This window comes from Thunnus albacares, chromosome 19 (assembly GCF_914725855.1).
Source record: "Thunnus albacares chromosome 19, fThuAlb1.1, whole genome shotgun sequence".
NCBI classification, from domain to species: Eukaryota; Metazoa; Chordata; class Actinopteri; order Scombriformes; family Scombridae; genus Thunnus; species Thunnus albacares.
In genome coordinates this window covers 11,049,240-11,071,733 of record NC_058124.1, presented here as the reverse complement: position 1 = coordinate 11,071,733, position 22,494 = coordinate 11,049,240, and the positions used below count along the sequence as shown (strand labels likewise).

General features: G+C 41.9%; 2 protein-coding genes and 1 long non-coding RNA gene across 7 annotated transcripts in view; 1 reads left to right on the top strand and 2 right to left on the bottom strand.

Annotated features, from left to right (window-relative positions):
- pals2b (protein associated with LIN7 2, MAGUK p55 family member b) overlaps window positions 1–13,382 on the bottom strand; it is a 21,388-nt gene extending 8,006 nt beyond the window's left edge. Inside the window, exons 1-4 of one of the 5 annotated variants that reach the window (XM_044335907.1) lie at window positions 13,281–13,382; window positions 6,792–6,854; window positions 3,202–3,473; window positions 52–170 (exon numbers count right to left, since the gene is read on the bottom strand). In XM_044335907.1, coding sequence (XP_044191842.1) covers window positions 52–170; window positions 3,202–3,331 — 249 coding nt within the window. In that variant the 5' untranslated portion in view covers window positions 3,332–3,473; window positions 6,792–6,854; window positions 13,281–13,382. Of the gene's footprint in view, window positions 1–51; window positions 171–483; window positions 726–3,201; window positions 3,474–6,791; window positions 6,855–13,280 lie in introns of those variants that run through there. The other 4 variants (XM_044335908.1, XM_044335910.1, XM_044335911.1 and 1 more) reach the window with 4 other exon arrangements.
- On the top strand, window positions 12,267–22,494 carry LOC122969892. Its single transcript, XR_006399109.1, has 4 exons — window positions 12,267–12,350; window positions 15,934–16,053; window positions 21,688–21,858; window positions 22,024–22,494. It is a non-coding gene; the product is annotated as an uncharacterized LOC122969892 (long non-coding RNA).
- Window positions 14,964–18,167, bottom strand: npy (neuropeptide Y). Its single transcript, XM_044335912.1, has 4 exons — window positions 17,604–18,167; window positions 17,096–17,283; window positions 15,354–15,443; window positions 14,964–15,244 (listed from the first exon to the last, which is right to left on the bottom strand). Exons 2-4 carry the CDS (start codon window positions 17,281–17,283, stop codon window positions 15,223–15,225), a joined length of 300 nt encoding a protein of 99 aa, XP_044191847.1. The 5' UTR covers window positions 17,604–18,167; the 3' UTR covers window positions 14,964–15,222.

The window sequence follows — 22,494 nt, the reverse complement described above, 5'->3', positions numbered from 1 at the left end:
TTAGTCTGCTCACTGCTGCTCACCCTGGGCTACAGTATGTGTGTGTGCTACCTTAGCCAGGGAGCGTACAATGGGACTTTCCATGATGCCACGCAGGAAGAGCAGGTCGATGTCTTTGGCTCCCGTGGAGGTGGGCAGCTCACCCAGATTATCCAACACCTGCTGCATGGCTGGATAGACGGGTCCGGAGACACAGATAGAAACAGTGGAAAAGAGAGATAAGGTGAGTTAGCCGGGCATTAAAGTCAGACAAAGCATAAACATAAACACATACACACACACACACACACACACACACACACACACACACACACACACACACAAAAGTCTTTAAGATAAAACAGCAGCTGATGGGAAGAAAAGTAGGCGCTGGCTGATGAATGTTAGGACTAGCCTCACATGTTTCAAGGCTTCAAATTAAGAGATATTTTCTACCATATAAATATGCTATTATACAATTATGCTGAGAGTTCCTTCTGAGACCTTGATCGTGCATGATTGCAGTCCATTAACCCCTCTTCATACAGAATTCTGCACACCAGTCACGCAGCAGAGTGCTCAAAAGTCTCACATTAAGGCTCCATCTTGAGGTACAGTAAGTTTAATCCATTCAGAACGAGCTCCAAAACTCCAGGTTTCCAGGATTCAAATGCTCTCAGTTGTAAGAAAGTTTCTCAATAAATGACCTCTGTTGAGTCTTGTACGCTATGTACACACAGACAGAGTGAGGGAGAGGTGTGGACTGTCGACATCAGCCAGCTAACGCCCTAATGCCAGGGTCTCAAAGCCCATCTAAGCCCGTTTAAGATACTTAAAGCCCTGGGAGTGCGTGTATGTGACTCTGTGTCATTACACACTTACTGTATGTGGCTAGTAAATATGTCCAGTCAGCACTTGTATAGAGTAGATTCACTGTACGATTTCTTTGTTTGACTGTAATTTTATGTAGGAGCCTACTATTATTCTTAAACCTGGACTCATGTTTCATGTCATGAAGTCAAGTCATATTGTGATACCTTAAGCTCCTCATTTGAAAAAAAGTGACACATACTAAGAAGAAAGGTGCTAGTTTAGACTTGAAGCAAACATCTTCATATACAGAAGAAATTTTAGTAGTGTTGTCAGTCCTTCAGGTGATTTAATTCAGATAAATTGCTGCCACGAAATACTACATGAAATACTGCAGCTGTTGGTATCTCATGGTCTCATTTGATATCTGTACTTTTGAAATCATGGATTATCATTTCACATGTGATAAATTCACATTAATGTGATTTTTGGACATGTCACATGTGATGAAATCTCATGTGATATAGGCACATGTGGCTTGTACATGTAAAAATTTAAAATATATTTTTGTAAGAGCTGAGTGGTATCTGTCATCAGAAGTCAATGTATTCATGTATTTTATAAAAAAAACTCTTAAATTTAAAATGGTTGATTTTCCAGTTTTAGCACTAAAAAAAGAGGTTGACAGTGTTATTTTTTTTACCATCAGAGATACTATATATCTATTCATCATACATACAAAAAAGTCCCACAGCTGCATGGAAAAGATCGGGATGGGTGAAAAGACAATTTTGTCTCGCGGTGAAGCAAAGACCTCACTGAGGCTTGATAACCACAGTGAGCACAGAAAGACTGTGTAAACAGCTCGCTCCATGCAAAAAACAAACCTTAAATATTTATGATGCTCTTAGAGAAGGACAAATAGGGGAAGGAGGTTAAAACTGCACATCCATAAAGCAATGTATTTAATGTGTGACAACACAGAGACATAATCTCAAACTAAATTCAGATATGAAATAGATAGTATGTATAAACAGGAAATTAAGTTCCTGCAGGGACCCCACGCAATCTTTCACAAGCCAAGATAAACATGAAGTCTGTCAAAGCTGTGATTGCAATGGAAGCATCCACACACACACTAACATGTGCAAACACATGAACAGGCATTAAACCTCTGCCTTGATTGCACAGCAATCACTCACTCACTCACACTTACAATTATTGAGTATAAAACCTCCTGAAATCTGGAGAACTATAATGTGTTGCAGATGGTTCAGTGAGTCTAAAAATGTAAAAAAAGAAAAAGAAATAGTCCTGTTTGTTTGAAAGAGAGAAAGAACATGGATGAGAGAAACATGCAAAATCTGATCCCACTCTATGGCACAACAAACTTTCTAACCATATGCAAAAACCAACATCAAAACTAACCTCGCTCGTGCACTTGAACACATCTGACTTCAAAACCTCAAACACATAAACACACACAGCTGGATCCATGTGAGTTTCTGTGCGCTCAGTGTTGACCTTTACCCAATTGGTCAGCTCACTGTGTCACTGCATCCTCGACCACAGGAATGTTTGCTCATCTCATCCCGCCCTCCGCCCCTCTGCCACGTGTACTTTTGTGTACATTACTCATGCTGACAAGCAGGCGCGAGATGCTTCTCTATTCAGCCAGAGATTGGAGATGAGCTAAAGCTTCCTAACCTAAAGTCTCTATAATCCTATGAAATATGGCATGGAGAGGCAACAACCTACCAGACCCTTGTTAAACCTGGCCTGAAGAAGTTGTAAAAGCTACCAGATTACAGCAATGTTCAGTGTACAGCAGAGTTTGTTTTTTCAGCTGTACTATTCATCTACATAATGAATCACCCTGCTTACCTGCTCTTAATTCCTCCCTCTGTGTGGTTTGTCTGCAGTCTCTCTCACCATCTAACCACCGCCTCTGTAATGAACACCTACCAGCACGGTGTGCGGTGAATGCCAATGCAGAGACTCCCTGTTTAATAATTCCTAACTCTGTTTCTCAAGGAATGCAAGACAAATCCCACAAGAGAAGACCTGGCAACCTGCGTTAGATGGGGTATTATTATTGTTTAGCTCGCAAGATGAAGATCAGAGGAACATCTCGACTTGCACAAAAGTAACATTACCCATGTGTGAAGTGCAGGATGAGAACCAAACTGCCCTGCAGGGGAAACTCACAGAAAACCTTTTCTGAAGAATTGTCAGATCATATTCATCTCAAGATAATTAAATAAATCTGGCAACCGCATCACTTTGTAGGAAATACTCACACTCTAAACTGGGCTCAGTCTCAAATTTTAAAACAAAATCAAAGACTACAGTATCTCTCTGCTCATCTACTGTATGTGACACTTCAACTCCTCCTCCTCCTCCTTTCCTCACCTCCAGACGTATCTGCTCCCTGGGTGGACCGGACGGCCGGGGCCCCTTCCACGCCAGGCTCTCCAGGGGGCATCACCTCCTGCTCCTCCTCCTCCCGTACCCCATTGGGACAGGCATCCTCCGTGACCATCTCCAAGCCCTCCTTCTTCCTCCCTGCCGCCACAAGCACGCTAAGGCTAACCACAAGTCAACCACCAGTAGTTCTGCAACTACGTCTTCTGTCCTCCAATCCTCTTGTCTGGCACTGCTGACCCTTTAAACTCCCAGAAACACTGAGGGACAGTACAGAAGAGAAAGAGAGAGAGAGGGGGGGGGGGGGGGGGGGGGGATTGAGGGCAGACAATGAGAGAAGCAAAGAGACACAAAGCGAGCGACAATAGAGTGGGATTAAGATCAGAGGATATTAAGAGACGAGGACGCAAAGAGGAGTGGTGAAGAGTAGGGAAGATGGAGGGAGAAATTTAAGAAGAAGGGGAGAGACCGATGAGAAGATAAGACAAGCTCTGGAGGACAGGCATGAAAGACAGAAAGAGGTAGAAAGCTGGATTGCACACACAGATGTGGACATGCGTTCAATGCTTGTCAGTCCCCTCCCTCCACTCTGGCTTTAATACCTTCCCTTCCTAACCCTCACCCCTCCCTCTCCGTTGATAACACACACGCATACACACACACACACACACACACACATAATCCCACAATCCTCTCCTGCTGTTGAGGGTTTGCTTGAGTACCCCTCCTCTTGTTTTCCCGACCCCACCCAAAGTTGAGTTGCCCCTCTTGTCTAGACTCAGGGACACACACACACACACACACACACACACACACACCAGTTGGAAGTGTCATTATGTAAGTAATCTTACATAAGTGTTACTGAAGGGGGCCTGACCCTACGTTCCCATTCTTCTCCTGCTTCTTTCTCTCATTCAAACAGCATTAGGGTTTGACACCCCGCTGCAGCACTGTGCAGAAACTCCCAGCATGTGCAGATTGTGCTCGGCCGTATTCCCTCAGCAGTCCTCCACCTCCTTAAAGCAGCATGTGTCAGCCTAATGGGAGCTTTTCTCTCTCTCTCTAATTTTTGTCTTAGTCTCTCTTCCTCTTTAAATTAATGTTCCCTCACCACCTTACTTCTTGCTAAGTCAGTAAAGTTGAGTTGCTGACAGGATTATGCACATTTTTGGGGCTGCAGTTTAAGCTGCTCCACCCTTGAGTATTAACACTTTTGGGCTAACTACTGGGTGTGTCTTGATGGGAACTTTGGTTTTTGGGTTTTTTTTTTTTTTTAAATATTCTTCCGCCAATGTCTCATTTTATATAGAGATAATGAAAATGTATAATTACTACACAAAGAATAAATACAGGAACACAATACAACAAGGCAGTCTTTCAAATAAAAGAGTCTGCAGCCATGCTAGCAGCTCTGCAAGGCTGTTCAGGAATAATGTTGCTTTGAACTAAATGCTAAGATCAGCATGCTAACATGCTCACAATGACAATGCTAATATTCTGATGTTTAGCAGATGTAATGTTTACAATGTTTACCATTTTACTTTAGAGAGTTAGCATGCTAACATCTGCTTATTAGCACTAAACACAAAGTACAGTTGGGACTGATTGGTATGTTATTCATTTTGAAAGGTATTTGGACATAAACCAAAGTATTGGACTAGGGCTGCTAATGATTATTTTCATTAGCAATGCTATCCATGTTATTCTTCCGATTAATCGATTCTACAAAATGAAAGAAAATAGTGAAAACATGATGGTCAGTCAGACAAATGTGTGTGACCAACAGTCCACAACCCAAAGATAATCAATTTACTATCATGACAGAGAAAAGCTGAATCATGACTTTGTGAAGCTGAAACCAGCCCTTTTACGGCAAATTACTAAAACATTTAATAAGATGATTCATTTTCTATCGAATGACTAATCGATTAATCACCTATTCCTTGCAGCTCTATATTGGACAAATTAAAAAGATATAAACAAAGTTATAACAATTAATCCTGTGGTGAACATGAATGTCTGTACCAAATGTTGTGTCAATCCATCCAGTATTTAGATATTTCACTGGATAAGAGAAAACTTTGACCTGTTGGTGGCACTTGATAATTGTTGAGATCTTTCGGTTTTGACCAAAGGAGTGGACTGACCGGCTGACCAGAGCCATGCTGTTAGCGCAGAGAACCCTAAAGTCTCTGTTAATGGCCTTCACTTTGCAGCTACAATATTACATAACGCAACTGCTTATGCTCAGCTGAGATTCTTTGGTCATCCCTCTTGCATATTCAATACCAAAGCTGTCAGAGGAAAAGCCAAAAAAAAAAAGGCATCAGAGTCACTTTAAACAGGCTCCTCCTCTTTAGCATCCATTAAACCCCTCCCACCCTGACACAGCTGTGCTGGGAGCAGATCTGTAGGCTTTAATCCGCCCCGCCCCGCCCCGCCCAGCCCCGCCCCTTCTCCCTCCAACCCATCCTTAACACGACCAGTCAACCCCTCCCCCACCTCAGGACGTAGGATTTTAATCCAGCCACCAAAGCACGGGATTACAGAATCTCTCACTCCCTCTCTCACCATATCCGGCGTCCAAACATCTCTACACGGCTATCAGCGCAGTACGATACATCGCCTGGTTTGGGAGTGGTTCAAATTGCCTTTCGCAACACACTGAATCACTTCCACTGCCTCTGACCCAAGTGTGAAGCCTTTTTGGTCATCAGTATGGAAACTACATTTCAGTAAACTGAAAGTAACATAAATGGCCTACAGAAAGAACTAATGGCAGTTCAGTTTCTTGATCATGAGTTTTTCCTCTAAAATGTCGACTTAATTGATTCTCTTTAGAAAGTAAGAAGATGAGATTTCACACAGAGCTTGACTGAGGCAGAGCAGCTGTGTGAGGAGAAAACAGAGGCTATAACAAAGCATCATGGGATGTCACAACGTGACAGATTTTAAGGAAAACATTTGATGCCCAAGCTCCAAGTGTATCATCAGCAAAATTAAGATTGTGCCATATTTTACTAAAAGAACTGCTTTATTTTTCAGCAATAAGCCAATCTCTGCATGTACATAGCACACAGTAAAAGCACACTGGTATTTTTAAAGGCTAGAGAAGTTTGTATGGGTAAGAAATCTGACAAATATTAGACATCAGACTCATATTTACACTGACAAAAATATAATTGTACCCAAGGGCCAATAATGCCACAGATCAGGTATTATTCATAGGCATTAAGTGAATATGTACAGATCTTTGTCATATAAAAACCTTGAAATTTCGAAATTCACTGTTTGCAGATTAATATTAGTATGGCCCTTGAAGTGCAGAGAATGAATTATTAACATTGTAATCCACATGGACATACAGTATATGCACGAATAGAAAAACCAGCTGCTCCCTCACTTCTTTGAAAGTGAGGCTTTTTTTTTTAGCAGCAGCAAGAGAACATCCTCGCTTCAAAGGCTGGCAGTTCTCACACCAAACTGACAAAATCATGTCAGCATGCAAGAAACATTTCCCCCTAAATGTCTCCAGTGTGTCAGGACCGAGGTAGAGGCAGGGAGGAAGTCGTGTTTACCTGTGCCAGTCGGTGTAGCCCAACCCGCGTCCTACTGGCTGCTCATCAGTCGACTGTGACGACCTGGAGAGAGAGAAGAAGAGAAGTGTTTGAAAGTTTGTGAGGCTTATCCTTATGGGGATGAATATTCAGTTCCACTTGCATTCCTGCATACCGGTTTTCATTATTCCATACACACACACACACACACACACACGTACACTCATACAGACTTGTGCTTATTCCTCACACATTCATTGACTTCTTTTTTCCCTGTGAATTATCTATTTCATCCATCTATGTCATCCCTGCCTCTCGCAAGATAGGAGTCTCGTCTGCAGACTGAGGCCGTTGTTTGTTCAGAACGAAACAGAGAGTCATCCAGGACGATTCATTTTCCTTGGCTATTCAAGTATGCCTTCATCATCAGCTGGCAACGTGCCACAAACGTAGTAATATAGCCACTATTCTCTGAAAGTAATGACAAAGCAGTATGCAATCATTCCCAGAATGACTTTCTGCTAACTTTGACTTGCAGTCTTGCACGCGCGTGCATACACGCACTATCTGTGTATATCATGTTGACTGTATTGGAAGGTAGTATTATTGGCTACTGTATCACTGTACATTTGCAGATTGAGTGCATAATGCAGAAGACAGTGGTTTAGTTCATTTAGAAACAGACTTTCTTCTTCTTATTACAATGTTTAGTAGTGAAATATGTTTGTACTGTGATACTCTGCAGGACTTGAGATGACAGAAAAAGAAAATTTTAACAAAAAATCAAAAAAAAACAAATTTAACCTCAAATTTAAATGGATGCATTCTTGGTGAAGATGTGTGTTCATGTGTCTATATAATAAAAATAAAATATAATCAGCCAAAAAAAAAACAAAAAACAACAGAGAATTAATAACCAATTACCAGAATTAGTTGACAAAACAATCTCAATTCAAGGTCCACTTACTAGCTTGTTCTGGAGGTTCGTGAGAGGCAGTCGAAAGCTCCACAACAAGCAAGTACAGTAAGTGGACCTTGGGTTGAGTTGAGGTCAAGAATGAACAGTTCATCTCAAGTAATCAAAATTATTCTGGTATCAGCATTATCCCCCAAAACCACATTTTCTAAAGGCCATTTCTTCATCTCTTCTGAATAAGGACAAAGAGTCGCCCCCGGCAACAACCCCATCACTACTGTATGATGTTTAAAACAATATCCGTATGATAGAACTGCAAAGTCTGGTGGTGCTAAACCCATTCATGCTGCTCTGAATGGCCATTGTGAAATGGACCATTGGAACAATGCATGCCAGCAAAAAAAAACAATGAAATACTATGATTACAAATAATTGATGCCTGCACTCACCCACAAAACAATAGATTACACTCCTCTATGCTTCATTTCTTTTGGCCACTTTCTCTCGTCCTGAGCAGTGAGAGGAGAGTTTGGTGGTTAAAAAGGTTGTCTCATAAAAGCCAGAGCTTCTACATGCTCATTCTGCGCTCTGTTCATCTCAAGTATCCCAAAATAAAGAATATTTCTCTCTCCCACTCAGGATGAGATCACACAACACACTTGACCTTTGACCTTAAGCTCCTCTCTAGTCTGGGTCATACCAACATGTTCTCCCCTGCCCGATCAGAATGGTTTCCAAGTGTCAAAACACACTTTGTAAAGGTGATTACAACACACTAGAGAAGTCTACTCATCATTGGTTTGCTGTTATCCCTTTTCGCTGTACAGAAGTCTTTTCACACATCATGCTGGAGCTAATTGGTCCTTCATTGTGTGACAGAAAGAAAGAGGAAGGGGGAGAGTGAGAGGTCGATTCATTACGCAACACAGATTACAATCAGGCTCGGCACGCTCATTGGAAGTGAAAGATATCCCTTGGAAGAATGTTAATGGAGGAAAAGCCACTGGGACAATTCCTCGCCAAATCATCCGCACCAAAGAGCAGGAGCAGGAGCAGGAGCCGGGCTGGGCCAATCAAAGGTCCGAACAGGAAGGAGGAGCGAGCAGAGGAGATGAAAAGCTGTGCAGAAAAAAAGATGGGAAAGGTTGCAACCTGATTTGAGAGGAATGTATAAAAAGGGGCAGAGGGAGTGGGAGAATTTTTAGAGGAGCTGGGGAAGAGATTTAGAGCACAAGAATAAGGGATAGATTAGGAGTCATGAAGGCAAAGAGAAAAAGAGAAGAATCCTTACAGATAAGATGGAGTTATAGGAAAAGCCTCTCAGGTCTTGGCAGGATGAGGAGAGGAGAGAGAGCTGATGAGAAAGTCTTGGAGAGATAAAAGAGTGGTGGGAGTGGTCGTGTGGAAACCTTTGTGATGTGTTTCTAGAAACTACCAGGTAACCGTAGTTCTTCTGGTTAGAGTTGCACTAAAATAGAACATTTTTGTTTTATCAGAATATCCATGAATGCATTTTGGGAATTTGCATTACATAGAATAGATGTGGAGAGTTTGTGTGTGCACTTATTTGCAGGTCACCTCAAGGACTAGGAACTGGGTTACAACACACAATTCAATTATAACACTGAGCATGTGCCGGACTCTCATAATGTCCTCTTACTACCTCACTGTCCTCTACCTCTTTCTTTCTGCTGGGACAGAGGGGAAAAAATCCCAGGAAGTGGTCACTTGCAAAACAGGCCACCATTGGCTGGTCTGTAGGAGAGGATGAGCCAACAGAAGCCCTCAGAGTACCCCCCGGTTGCCAAGCAGTGAGATGATGGACAGCTCATGGGAGAGGGATTATGGGGGATCAGAGGGTTTGTTTTTGTACAAAACATCATTGCTGTCTCAGGCATGTAAACGTGTGTGCATGTGTGCACGCTATGAAAAGCGCAAACAAACATCAGCGGGCAGTGTAGTTTTAATTCTCGCATTTCTTGTCATACTAGCAGGGAATCTCACTCTACCCCTGAGTCGGTAGCACATTTTGTGACTTTATAGTCTCGGGTTGGAGCACAATGCCACATCCCTCGGGGTCATGAAACACAACTACACACACACAGAGTCCATAAGGCATCCATCCTGCAGGAACCATTCATGTCTAGATATTCTCTCCACCTTTATTCTCTGCCCTCCTGTGCACCACAGAGCCGGAGGCGACGGGGCTCTGAGAGCAGCCGTCACTCTCAGTTCTTCTCACTGACTTGAGAATCACAAAGGAGGCCAGTGAGCTCAGTCCTGCCTGGGAGTCCAGATGTCGCTGCATTGGCTGACTCCAAGGGTAGCAAAGAGCAATTACTAAGGCAGCACTCTCGCTGTATGTCTCCAGTTTGGTAGCGAGTGCTAGTAGGCACAAGATATTCAAGGAAGAATGTGCAATGACTGGCTATTCAGATGACTAACCCCCTCTCCACCTAACCATCTCCGTCACCCTCTGCCTCCAAACAAACCCTATGTAGGTCACTCTATGTGTTAACACAGCCGCTCAATAAGAGGATTACACTGCTACCCACAAGATAGACATCTTAGCAGATCAATATCAGCATAATATTAATCATGACTGCTTTTTTTTTAAACAAGTTATCACTCTTTTATTGAAGTTGCTGGTGCTGCTGTCTACAAAGAGTTGATGAAATCAGCTCAATCTCCCCAAATCCTAGAGAGTTTTCATCACCACAAGTGATGACAATGCAGTTCCATCCACCTTTCTGCTGATTCATGCTCACCTCTATACTCTTCACCTGACACCGCAACCAAAATTGCTACCATTTCACACAAAGACATCAACTGCTGCATCGGTGCACTTTCTATTCCGCATCACCAAAAATGACCTCATTCCCCCCTCCTCGGTGATGTTACAGCTGGTGGGATGTCTGTGCTTTGCCACGAAGCTTGGGATGATATAATTACATGGCCGTCCGCAGCTCATCAAAAGCCTCAGGCACTGAACCCGCAGAGATCTTAATAATGAGCACCTCATGACATAATCTAACTGCCACATGGCCTCACTTGCTTCTCAGTCTCTCCCTTCCCAGCCTCCTGCTACTGATCATTAGTATTAAGGAAAAGAGGGGGGGATGGTGAAGTGATGCAACAGCATTTAACATGACTGCAAAGTTTAAAAATCTGAAAAATTGATGTTGTGTGATGCTGGATGATACAATTCTGATATGAGGAAGACAGAAAGGAAAAAGAACTGCTCACCAAATGCCCTTTTCTAGGTTTATCTTGTTATATTTTTGAATATTGGCAAGACAAACACATGTACTGTATATCCTGAGTCAAACCAAGGAGCTATAACCTGTGGTATCCTGCTATCTGGGGCTGCTCCAGTAAAAATTGAAGAAGACATTGATCTGGTATGCTTACATGATGACCTCATTAGATTTCAGTGTAGGTACATTTTCAGCTGTCAGTTTTCAGCTTATTATGTCACCCTTTCCCATCTTTAGCACTTTGTCCTTTGTGGAGTTTTTTTTAAGAGCTTTGCATCACAGATTGGGTAGCTGGTAGACAGAAGGTGGCGTTTCCTATGCAAAACCAACCTGCCCAATGGTGCATGGATACTTTTATTGTTTATCTGCAGTGGTATGCCCCTTTAAGACCTTAGTGATGGATGGAATCTGGTGAATCAGCACTATGGGCTGCAGCAAAAACAGTCAAAGACGGGTTGCCTTCATTTTCCTGGTAGCAATTCACATGAACATTTCAAAATGCTGTTCTTCTCAGTATGGGTTGTGGTTGTGTGTTTTCCTGACAGAATTGCAATTAGCTCATGATAACTGTTATGGGGTTAGCTGTGTGTTAACAGTAGGGAGGTGCAGGGCAGGAAGGGTTGATTGTAGGTGTGTTGATAACAGCCATGTGTTGTTCATAGCTGGGAGGCTTGAGTCACTCCAGTTGTGTGTGTGTGTGTGTGTGTGTGTGTGTGTGTGTGTGTGTGTGTGTGTGTGTGTGTGTGTGTGTGTGTGTGTGTCTTCTCTATCTACACCCTTCCTCCCTTTTCTGTATTATCGCTCCCATAGCCGTGTATTAATAATGGAAAAGTAGAGGCCTCTGAGTTTTGGATTTAGTGTCTGAATGACTCACTGACAGCTCTCATATGTTCCAACATGGGGAACATGCACTTAACTTGAAATTCGTGTTCTCTTCTGCCCTGCTGACGGGAAAGAATATGCATATGAGGGCTGGAGAAATCTGACTTTATTCCACCTACTTCAGCAGAACAATAAAGGTCATCCTGGATCCTGACTTACTGGATATCCCTGCCCAGAGATTCCAGATTTACTCTAATGCACTAAACTGTCTTCGTCTCCTTCCCTTCCTCTGTTTGTTCAACCTATTAGATTCAAGTAATCTGATTAGGCTCTATTAGAAGAAAGGAAGAGGTGAAGACCCATAAACTCTGGTTTAGATGCAACAAGATCTAGGCTGCCACTCTCAGTGGTCTGGTGGCCCATAGCCTTCCCAGGAAAGGATCCCCAGGGATGTTGCGTATGTCCATGGGCTTCCCCCATCACGTGCACGAGGCTAAACAGCTTATAAACCTTGCCAAGTGACCCTGCGCTCATCTGAGCAAGGAAGTCCCAAGATTCATTGAGAGTTGTGGTCTGCTGCGATAAGTAGGAGGTTTCATGTTTCGATTAAGTGCTCACATACACTGCTTCTGACATCGTGTTAGTACATTATTGGATGGCGCACTCGTACATCTCAGTGGAGGACAAAAAAAATAAATCGATAGGACCGTCTGGCTGCACCTCCGGTCGACCAGCTTGTGCCAAGACACCGGTCTCTTTTCATTCAACATCAGCTCAGTACAAACAATGCGATGGTAATATTTGTTGTGAAAGTTTTTGTTTTTTTTCCAGAAAACAACATATGGAACAATGATCTCCCTGGCGCAGATGTTACCCTACGTGACTTGATGAAATATAAAAGCGCGCTCTATGTGTCGTTCCTCAAGCCCACCACCCTTTGCTGGTAGATATCGCAGTCTGTCATTTCGGCACGGTGGCGCGTTCCAACCTTCTCATCCTGTCAGCACTATAACCTGCAGCTCTTTCCTCTTGTCTTCCCAGTCATGGGTCCACGCTACGGTTCTGACGCACGGCCACATCCGTGCGCTGGATCCGTGCGCCTGAACCGTGCGCCAGATCCGTGCCAAACGGTTGCGCCGTTTTGGCTGACCAGACAACTGTACATTCACACCGATCTCGCCACACGTGCGGCCATTTTTTGTTACCCATCCCAGCCATTGTGGCGTGCGCGCATTTACGACTACAACCCATCCGCTGTATCCTTCCTCATCATATGCAGGAAAAGGGGAAGGACGCGTCTGACTCCACAATAGGCACCAGACGCCAACTGATATCTGTCTCAATAAAGCCTGTTCTCAAAGCATAGCGGGCTCTAGAGGGGGGCAAAGCTTCCCCTCTGTCAAACTCTACTGCACCTCAAACACGGCAAAGTGTCTTTGTCTTTCATTTCAATGCCAGGGGATGAATGAATTCAAAATCTTCAAAGCACGAATATGATCACGAGCCGTGACTTACCTGTGAATCGTGTGTGTGAGTTCGCGGTAGTCCACCGACCGTCCCGGTTGGACATTCAGACCCCCCTCAGCTGTCTGTCCTGGTCCCGCAGCAGACTACCAGAGAACAAGATGCCAATCAAACCGACACGCCCCGCCTCTTCTGCTGACGTCACGCAACACAGACCAATGGCAGCTGAGGTTCAACCCTCGCAAAGTGAATATATTGTAACGTATAGTATTTTCATACAAAGTTACACCGTCGTTTATTCACACAAATACATTACAGCATAATTTCAAATGCATATTATGTGGATATTAAAGAAAAGTATAACTAAGGAGCTATAATTCCATAGTCTAAGAGAAGCATAACTCATATTATCATTATTACCATTATTATAAGATATTTTACGTATTAAAACCTTTGTTGACTCATTTGTGACAAAATACTATTTTATAATGTATTTATATTGATACCAAGAGAAAATTCAAGCACAGAACGGTCACTATTCACTTTCAGTAACATAGATCACTCTAGTTGTGATAGATAATTACATAACAGTAATATTTTATTAATGTCTGCGCTAACCATGTGTGACAGGTAACAGTGTGACTAAAATCTAGGAGAAAGAGGTTCTTTTTTCAGATTAACAACCACGAATTGGATTTGATGAGGCTGATGAGTTCTATTCCACATTAATCTACTTTTTTTTTTCTTTACCAGACACATACATGCACATTCATTTCTCATCTACTTTTATCTGGTCTCCACGGAGATTCCAAGCCTTTAGCTGGGAGAAGGAGGGAGACAGAGAGCGAGGAGGCGGTGAATATTTCAGATCTCCAATTCATCACTTCACATGGAAATGAGCGTCGGGAATGACCAGGTGTTACCACTAGAATAAATGGCCCGCTTGTTTCACACTCTATACCTGTTCCAAAAATGTTGAACGTCTGCATGACTACCAAGAATTCACCCGGTCCTCCTCTGAATGTTTTTTCATCCTTTGGGGTGGGGGGTATCTCATTTCCATTGCAGACTGTGTGTCTGCAGAGCCTCTTAACTGAACTGATTTGTGCTTTGTGGGGCTGATGTGATGTCAAGCTGCGGTAGGCTAACCACTCGTATAATTGCAATAATGCCCGTGGCAATGCCATTTTTCCCTTCATTTAGTTTCAGAGTAGGTACTCATCCTTATGGCCACAAGAGAGCGCCATTAGCTACCCAATTGGCAGCCTCAAATTGACTGATGTTTTCTGACTGTATGAGCTTTTCACCGGACCATTCATGCTTGTTAGGCCCAGTTCAAATGTTCTTTTCATGCACTTGCTCCATTATCCAGTCTCATAGAGCTATATAACCGCTGGGTACAGCCGTGGGTTGCAGCTGGGAGGCAAGGTGTGGCACAGCAAGTTCAAACTTGATCTCATCACGGAGAGACATGAACCAAACAGTGCCTAGAGACTATTTTAAGAAACATTTTAACATTATAAGTGCATTCAAGACCAATGTTCTCTCTAATCTGACAGTTGGGTGACTTATCTCAAATAACTCGTCATGTAGAATATATCCTGTATTGCTCCACTGCTTTGGCATGTTTCCCTGAGTGTAGTGAACTCACACCCTGACTGCAATATGTACAAAACCAAATACCTCAAAACCAATTAAAATTGACAGCCTTTCAAACAGATGCCAAGAAATACATTTTGTTCAAACAATGAATCTTTAATAGCACAATTATACAATACAATCAACATGCCCCTCCCCCTCTTTACTTGTATGATTCACAGATGGCGGCTTTGAATAAACTATTTACAATTTATGGCACATACTAGAAGCAGTCTTGACTGTAGCTGATGGGTAAGGAGGAGGGGTTGAGTATACGTGGCGGCTCATCGAGGTAAAAGGGCAGAGGCAGGGTGGTCTTTGGGCGTAGGAGGGTATGAAGTGAACACTGATGACATCACCACAATGATGGGTCATATCTGAGGAGAGAGGAGCAAAGTTGAAGGTCAGCTTCCTGCAAGAGTTATAGCAATGTATAGCGCTCAGAGTAACACACACACACACACACACACACACACACACACACACCTTGACTGTGGAAGAGCGTCTGTGCTTTCCTTCATCAGCAGTTCTGAGACCAGTGTGTCCAGGATCTCAGGACTGGACCTCTTCCCATACCTGAGACACACAAAGTGAGACACACACACACACACACACACACACACACACACACACACACACACAGACAGATGATGATTTATGATTTATCAATCTGAAGAGACTTAGACTTTTTGGTTGTCAAATGAAAAAAAGATCAAAGAGCCTTGGTGCTGAATTGAAGACAGAGCAATAAATGACAGTGCCCTATTACTCTGCATGTTCTCATGTCATAAGTCCAATTATAAGCTCAGTGAAAACTGAACACAGTCAGACACAGACTCAGCGGGTGAAGACAGGAGTTGCATCCCAGGTGGTCATATTTCCTTTTCTGCTCCTCAGATGATAAGCTGTGCCGGCGCGCTTCTCCCCATGGGTGTCTAAATGCCTGCAGCGGCATCCCAGCCCCTGACATTCAGAAGAAAGCTGAAAACTGGGGGTAATTTGACATGTCATGCTGACCATGACAGTTATTTCACCTCAGGTTTTTTTTTTTTTTTTTTTTTCACAGGTGGTGAATGGGCAGCGGGTGTGCCCTGCTCTGTGAGGTGTGTGAGAGAGTATCATTTAGGAAAAGCTGCAGCCAGACCTGCATGATTCAGACTGGCAGCTCCAACAGGCAAAACTCCAGGTGGACTTATTGATATGCTCCCCGTTTCTGTTTCTTTGAAAACCCATTTTGTTGCTGTATTTACAGATATGCCCATAACAGAAAACGCCTGTCAGAGAAAGTTTCCTATTATTGTCTAGTTAGATGATAGCAGAAACAGAAGAAAATTAATTTTTCATACTTTATATATTATTTTTCTGTGGCACCTATGAGGATAAACAATCCACCAAAATTAAAATACTGCATTCCTGCTTAGCAAAATGTGGAATTGGTGCGGTGTTTAGCTATTAGGGGAGATAATGGTTTAAACATGAAGAATATACTGCAGCACTGCTGAAATTACAAGCCTTTTTTATCCGATAGTATGCAGTAATCTCTTTATATACCATGATTATAAATGTGGAGAATTAAGCCTCATCCTACCAACATATTTATCATACAAGGACAACCGTCTGGGGAATAAACTATTGTAAGAAACAACCATCAAAGCAAAAATGCTAACTCATTTCTTCTCAAAACATTATTAGTTATATAATTAATATCATATGTGAAAAAAAACAGATTATTATTATTTTGGGAAAGTTATAGTTAATTTGCATATTGTGTAAAATGAAATTTGCAGCTTTTATCCCAAGTACAATCTTTACACAAAGCCTTCAAAATGATTGATAGAGTGTCTCTACACCCCCCTGATAGTGTGTGATACTTTAAATTAGGACCCATGGCAAACATCAACTCAGTAAATAGTTCCATCTATTAAAACTGCATAGGCAGAACTGGATGCTTTTTTACTGGGGTCCCCCAGGAAACCCAATATATTGGTATATTTAAAAAGCACTAATTACAACAGAAACAGAAAACAATGATATGACGTCATTAGAAACCAAGTGATTACAAAGTCATGACAAATTGGAATGATAGAATAAAGCACATGTGAGATATGACAAAAAGTATATCTCTGGTATACTGAAATCAAATTAGACCTGAAATCAAATGAACTCCAGCTCTGTGAATCAGCTTCTATTCTATTCTATTGCTGCAGAGGTGTAATTAGTCCGCCTACCTCTGTCTTGTGATGAGGTTGATGTAGTGTCTCAGGGCTGAGTAGTACTTGGCCAGCTCCTCCGCCGGGGCGTCCTCCCCAGGGTTCTCCGGTTTCACCGGGTATCCCTCCGTCAAGGTGCCCAGGCAGAGCAGCGCCCACAGCAGGAACCCCAGAGTCCCCAGCCAGCTCACTAAGTTAGGATGCATCTGAGGAACAGTGAAGGAGCAACTGTGAGACCCCTTGTTTGGACACTTAATTTTTTATGAGCTTTTTTCCCTACTCAACTCTAAGAATGAGTACTGTTCATTTAGCTCAGATTTATCACTGCAAAAGCTTTCAAGTCGTTGCTGAAGAATAATGTTCTAGTTGATCGGAGAAAAAAAACATACAAACATATTAGTGATAAAGCTCCAATAATTACTACTATTGCAACTGCAGCAGAAAGAAAAGTCAAAAGTCACACTGAGAGACTTTAAATAACTAATTTCGAGTCATGCTTTTGTAAATGAAATATCAAGATACTTACAATTCCCAGATGGTTCGAGGGAGATTTGTGCGCTGTCCTGTGGCGTCTCTTCTGCTCTTCTGGGCTTTTGGTGCGCGGCGGGTCTTATATCTGTGTGCGCCAGAAAACGCGTCAGAGCTGCGCTCCGTTTTAGCGCAAGTCACTGCCTCTCTTCATGTGAACGTCACTGGTGATGCTGTCATTAGTGTGTTTTTTAAAAACAAATCTGTTTACATTAATTTAAAAGACGTAAAATGGCAATACAAACTAAAAATAGAGTGAGTTAATATGCCTTGTTTCCAATGAGACCAAGAGGACACGGATGGCGTCGTTTTAAAAGAATGTAATCAATCCGAATCGCTGCAATTATATTTTAGAGGGATACCAAACCAATTAACACAACTAAAGTTCACATTGCAAGGATTACTGTACATTATGGAAAGTATAAGTTCACTGTAAAGTCACTGTTGAGCATTTGATACAATATTCCCTTTAGAAATGATCCTGATTTAAGTCACTATGTTGTTGAAGTAACACACATTATATTCTGTCTCAAATACAGGTGTGTGGATATAACCAGGCATCACACACACACACACACACACACACACATACACACACAAGCTTGCATTCAAACACACTCTGTCAAACAAACTGAGTGTGATGTTTTGGTGTTTATGATGCTTCTCTATAGAAGAAGAAGGGGGTGAATTATTTCCCAATCAAGTAGTGATTCTTCTGCACAACGAGATCAATAATCCCATTTGAAGTCACAAAAGAATGGTGTTAATGTAACATTGTGGGTGAACTTCCAATGAATCTTATAGAAGGAAGAAGCTCCTATGACGACGCCTCGGGTGATCTGGAATAAAAAGATTTCAAACAGACTCACATGTACACGAACGCTTTACTTTTTTTTTTGACACGCTGTTTGACTGAATCAGTCCACTAATTTCATTTTGCAGTTCATTCCATCAGATGGAAAGAGAGACTGGGATACTCAACGTGAACAAAAGGCCTTAATTTGAATATCGAGACACGTCAGCCAAAGAAGAGCCCAATCTCCAAGATACACACTTAATAAGAAAACCCAAATAGCACTTCAAATGAATCTCTATCACCAAGTGCTTCATTTACCTCCCATTCATAATCTTTTTGTATACCAGTTCCCTGCCATATAATCTATCAAAATCAGTATTCTTCAGCAGTGCTGCTTTTTAAGTTGCGCGGAGGATGCGTTAAGGGCTTTTTGTATAACACAGGATGCTAAGAGGGAGACGAGGAATGAGACACAAGTGAGAGAACGTGGAGCGCAAAGTCATGACCGAATCACAGGCAGGAATTAGAACCTCTAGTCCTCTTCAGGCAAACACACTCAGGCAGACTCACTTCAATAGGTATAACACCTTTTTTAAGCAACCAGCTTGCGCAAGTGTCTGACATGTGAATGAAGCAGATGTTTAAAGCACACGGACAAAGTTGAGAGGTCAGTCAGTGTTTGCCTAAACATAAGAGTGAGCAAAGTGACTTGCAACTGGATTTGATAAATTGTGCATTCTCTAAATACACAACTCATCAAACATTGAAGTGGACTGGCTAAAATAGAAGAACATATGGGGTTACACTCATAACAGCTAAACACTAAAATACTGAAGAGTGGAAATTACCTGAAAACAAAAATGTTTCCATGTTGATGATAAGGGCCACAGCAATGCATAAACAACACGCCTGGTGTAAATAGTACAGAATTGCACAGGTGTAGTGTTTTGGGAATGTTTTCTTGGCTCCTTGGTAGCAGGTGAGCATCACATGCATGTCGTTACAGACCATGTGCATACCTGCATGTTCACAGTCTATCCTTTATCAAATGCTGTCTACACAATAATGCACCATTAACTCAAAAAGGTGACTTCAGTTTACACAGGCCTTAAGTCTCAACTCCAGGAAGTGCTTTTGGCATGAGGTGGAACAAAATGTTGACAATATAGTGGATGAATCCCAACCGAAGTACAATCTGCTTGTCTCACAGTGGATTGTATAGAGAAATTGCCATCTTTGGGGATGAATTTGAGCTTTTTAAGCAGCATGCACCTTTGCCAGCATGAGTCAAACAGCCTTTAGACAGTCAGAGAGTGATGGGACACATACTGTACTTGAAACTTATTTACAAGTGTAGTAGGCTGCAAAATCAAGAGGTCATGATGTGTAACACAACAAACAAGAGAAGCTCTGAAAACGCAACGGTGTTCTTGCACATGCTCAGTGCCTGCCTTGCAAAGGACTACTCTCTGGAGACTGAAAAATGAGCACTGTTATTAGTCTTTGGAGCTGTTTCTAAACAAACTAAAGTGACTGTAATCCTTGCGGCCAAGGAAAATGTCACCCAGTGCAGCGGTGTGGTTCATTCATGCGAGGCTCTACGGCACAGAGGAATACGATATATGAGGGTTTGGATACACACATAATCCTTGCTAGATCATGAGTTCATTGTTGGTTTGGTTCTGCACATGAGATTTGTTGACAATAAGGAAAATATGGACAATCACCAGCCTTATCCTTTGAGTAGGAGTCAATCCCACATACACCTTCCTGCTGCTTTAATTACTCACTACCATGTGAGTATTAATCCACAGCTGAAAATAGTCCCCAACAAATCCACAATTTACTCCTGATTAAGCAAACGTTTGCCAAGGAGTAATGTGCCCTGCAATTTTAGGAAATTATTTAGTCAAAAATTAACTATACATTTGTGACATGTTTTTAAAGATTTACATTTTCAGTAGTTATTGATTTTGGTCTTTTCATGGGATTTGTTGACAGTAAGAACAATATAGAATAAGCAGCAGACTTATCCAGGTCAGTCAGTTAAATATGAGAAAACAACAAACAGTCATAAAATGTAATCAACAACATCAATTTATGAGCATGCATGTGGAAAATGTTTCCTTAAGACATCTTCTTTGCAGCTTTATTCTCACTTAATCTCTCATTGCATAGACAGTACAGTGGATTACTCCACGCTTGCGGTGGAATCAGTCTCAGCCAGTATTCTGTTCATTAAATATTTACATGTTCTATAATTAACACGGTTCTGACAACCAGGTCAGATTTTGGAGGAAATCTTCTGTGCAGCACAAAAGAGGAAGAGGGCGCCATTCTTCCAGCTCAAAGAGAGACAAATGGCAGTATGACAGGGCCAGTAGGGTTCAGGGGGAAACATGGTCATTAATTTTAATCATCGGCACCAATAATATCAATACTAACAATCATCTCCAATACGGTCTCGGTTGTTTGTGCTAATTAGACCAATCAAAACAGCCACAATTAATGTGACAATAATTTATTGTTGCTCCAAAACGCTACATGTACAGCACCTCTAGGTAAATGTATTACAAAAGAGTTTCTCGGAGCTTGGTTTGTCCTCATCAGAAATCATTTCTGTGGAGAGCGAATCCTTTACAGAACAAGCTGTTTAAATGCAAATTTGTTTTCTCCTCCTCTCATCAGCCTCCTGCTTTGGACAATAAGTTCTCTCCCATGATTTGTTAAGATGAAAAGGCCTGTAATTTTCTGCTGCTGTGAATCACACATTTCGAATTTACAGTGTGTAAGAAACTGTAAAGGAAACACTAACAAACAGGCTGTCTGTATCTTCTCTATCAGGCAACTTGCAAGCAAACGGACTGAGGAGACAAATGAAAACAGGCTAAATCTTGTACAGCGTTGGTGCTTTCTTGGCTATTACACCTCTTTCTAACACACAAGTCTGACATCTAAATTGCTGCTTTTGACTTTTCTATTGTGCTACGGTGACATTCTGTTACTTCTGGTAAGCTAGCACTACTAATTACTTAGAGCATCGGCAACCCCCTACATGGGCTCAAGCTTCAAACTGAAGGTGATTTGAGTCAAGAAGTCCCGATATCAGGTTCAAATTGGAGGTTTATGGGACATTTGTCTTTGATTACATCAGCCAAACCATTGAGAATTACCAAATTGTACTTTTTTTGTGCTGAGCTGTGTTGCATCTGTGTTAAATCAAATATAAATGTATTTTATTGTATGTTGCACGGATGCCTCAACAATAATCTGGTTGTTTTCACAGAATTGGACTAACGCTATCCACATGTCTGAGCTGATCACCACTTCAATGAAGCATGTCCCCTAAGTGTTTGTCTTTGTTTTGCATTTGACATTAATTGACAGCCTTTGCATGCAATTACTGAGACATATAACATCTTGGAGAACACAAGCTTTTATCCACTTTCAGTTCAAAGTAAGTACAATACTGACAACTACTCAATGTGGGTAGTAGAAGAAATTAATGTTCTTTGTCACTCTCTCATTTGTTCATCTATTGTTCTAATTAAGCTCCCACTGCTTTAAGACTCACTCTATCTACTCTGTGTTTTAATTCACCTGTTTTTCTCTCTTTTCTCAGTGTTCCTGCTGTCCGCTGTGATCTGCGTGAGGACGTGTGTGTGTGTGTGTGTGTGTGTGTGCGTGCGTGCGTAAATGTGCCTCGGCCACATCTGCACCTGCCAGGGTGAAAGCAGTGCAAACGTCACATCAAGAGAAACATCATATGAGGTGTTTTGATTGACAGATGGACAGAAGGTCAAGTCACCAAGATGTGACATGTTGTGTTCAGCTCAGGTGTGATGTGCAGGTCACAGAGTCCTGAACCTTGATATTAGGAAACCTGATGAAAGTTGTAACCATGTCAAACTGGCACTAAACTTTAGTTTAATAACTGTTGTGACCTTCTGATATGAGACCACCGTACTCTGGATGTGAAACAGGAAAAGTCACAAGTGTCACTCTTATGTCTGATATATATTACTATTACTGGATTAATGGATAATTATGGATTCAGATGCTAACAAAGCATATAAAGGCTTTTTAAAAATCA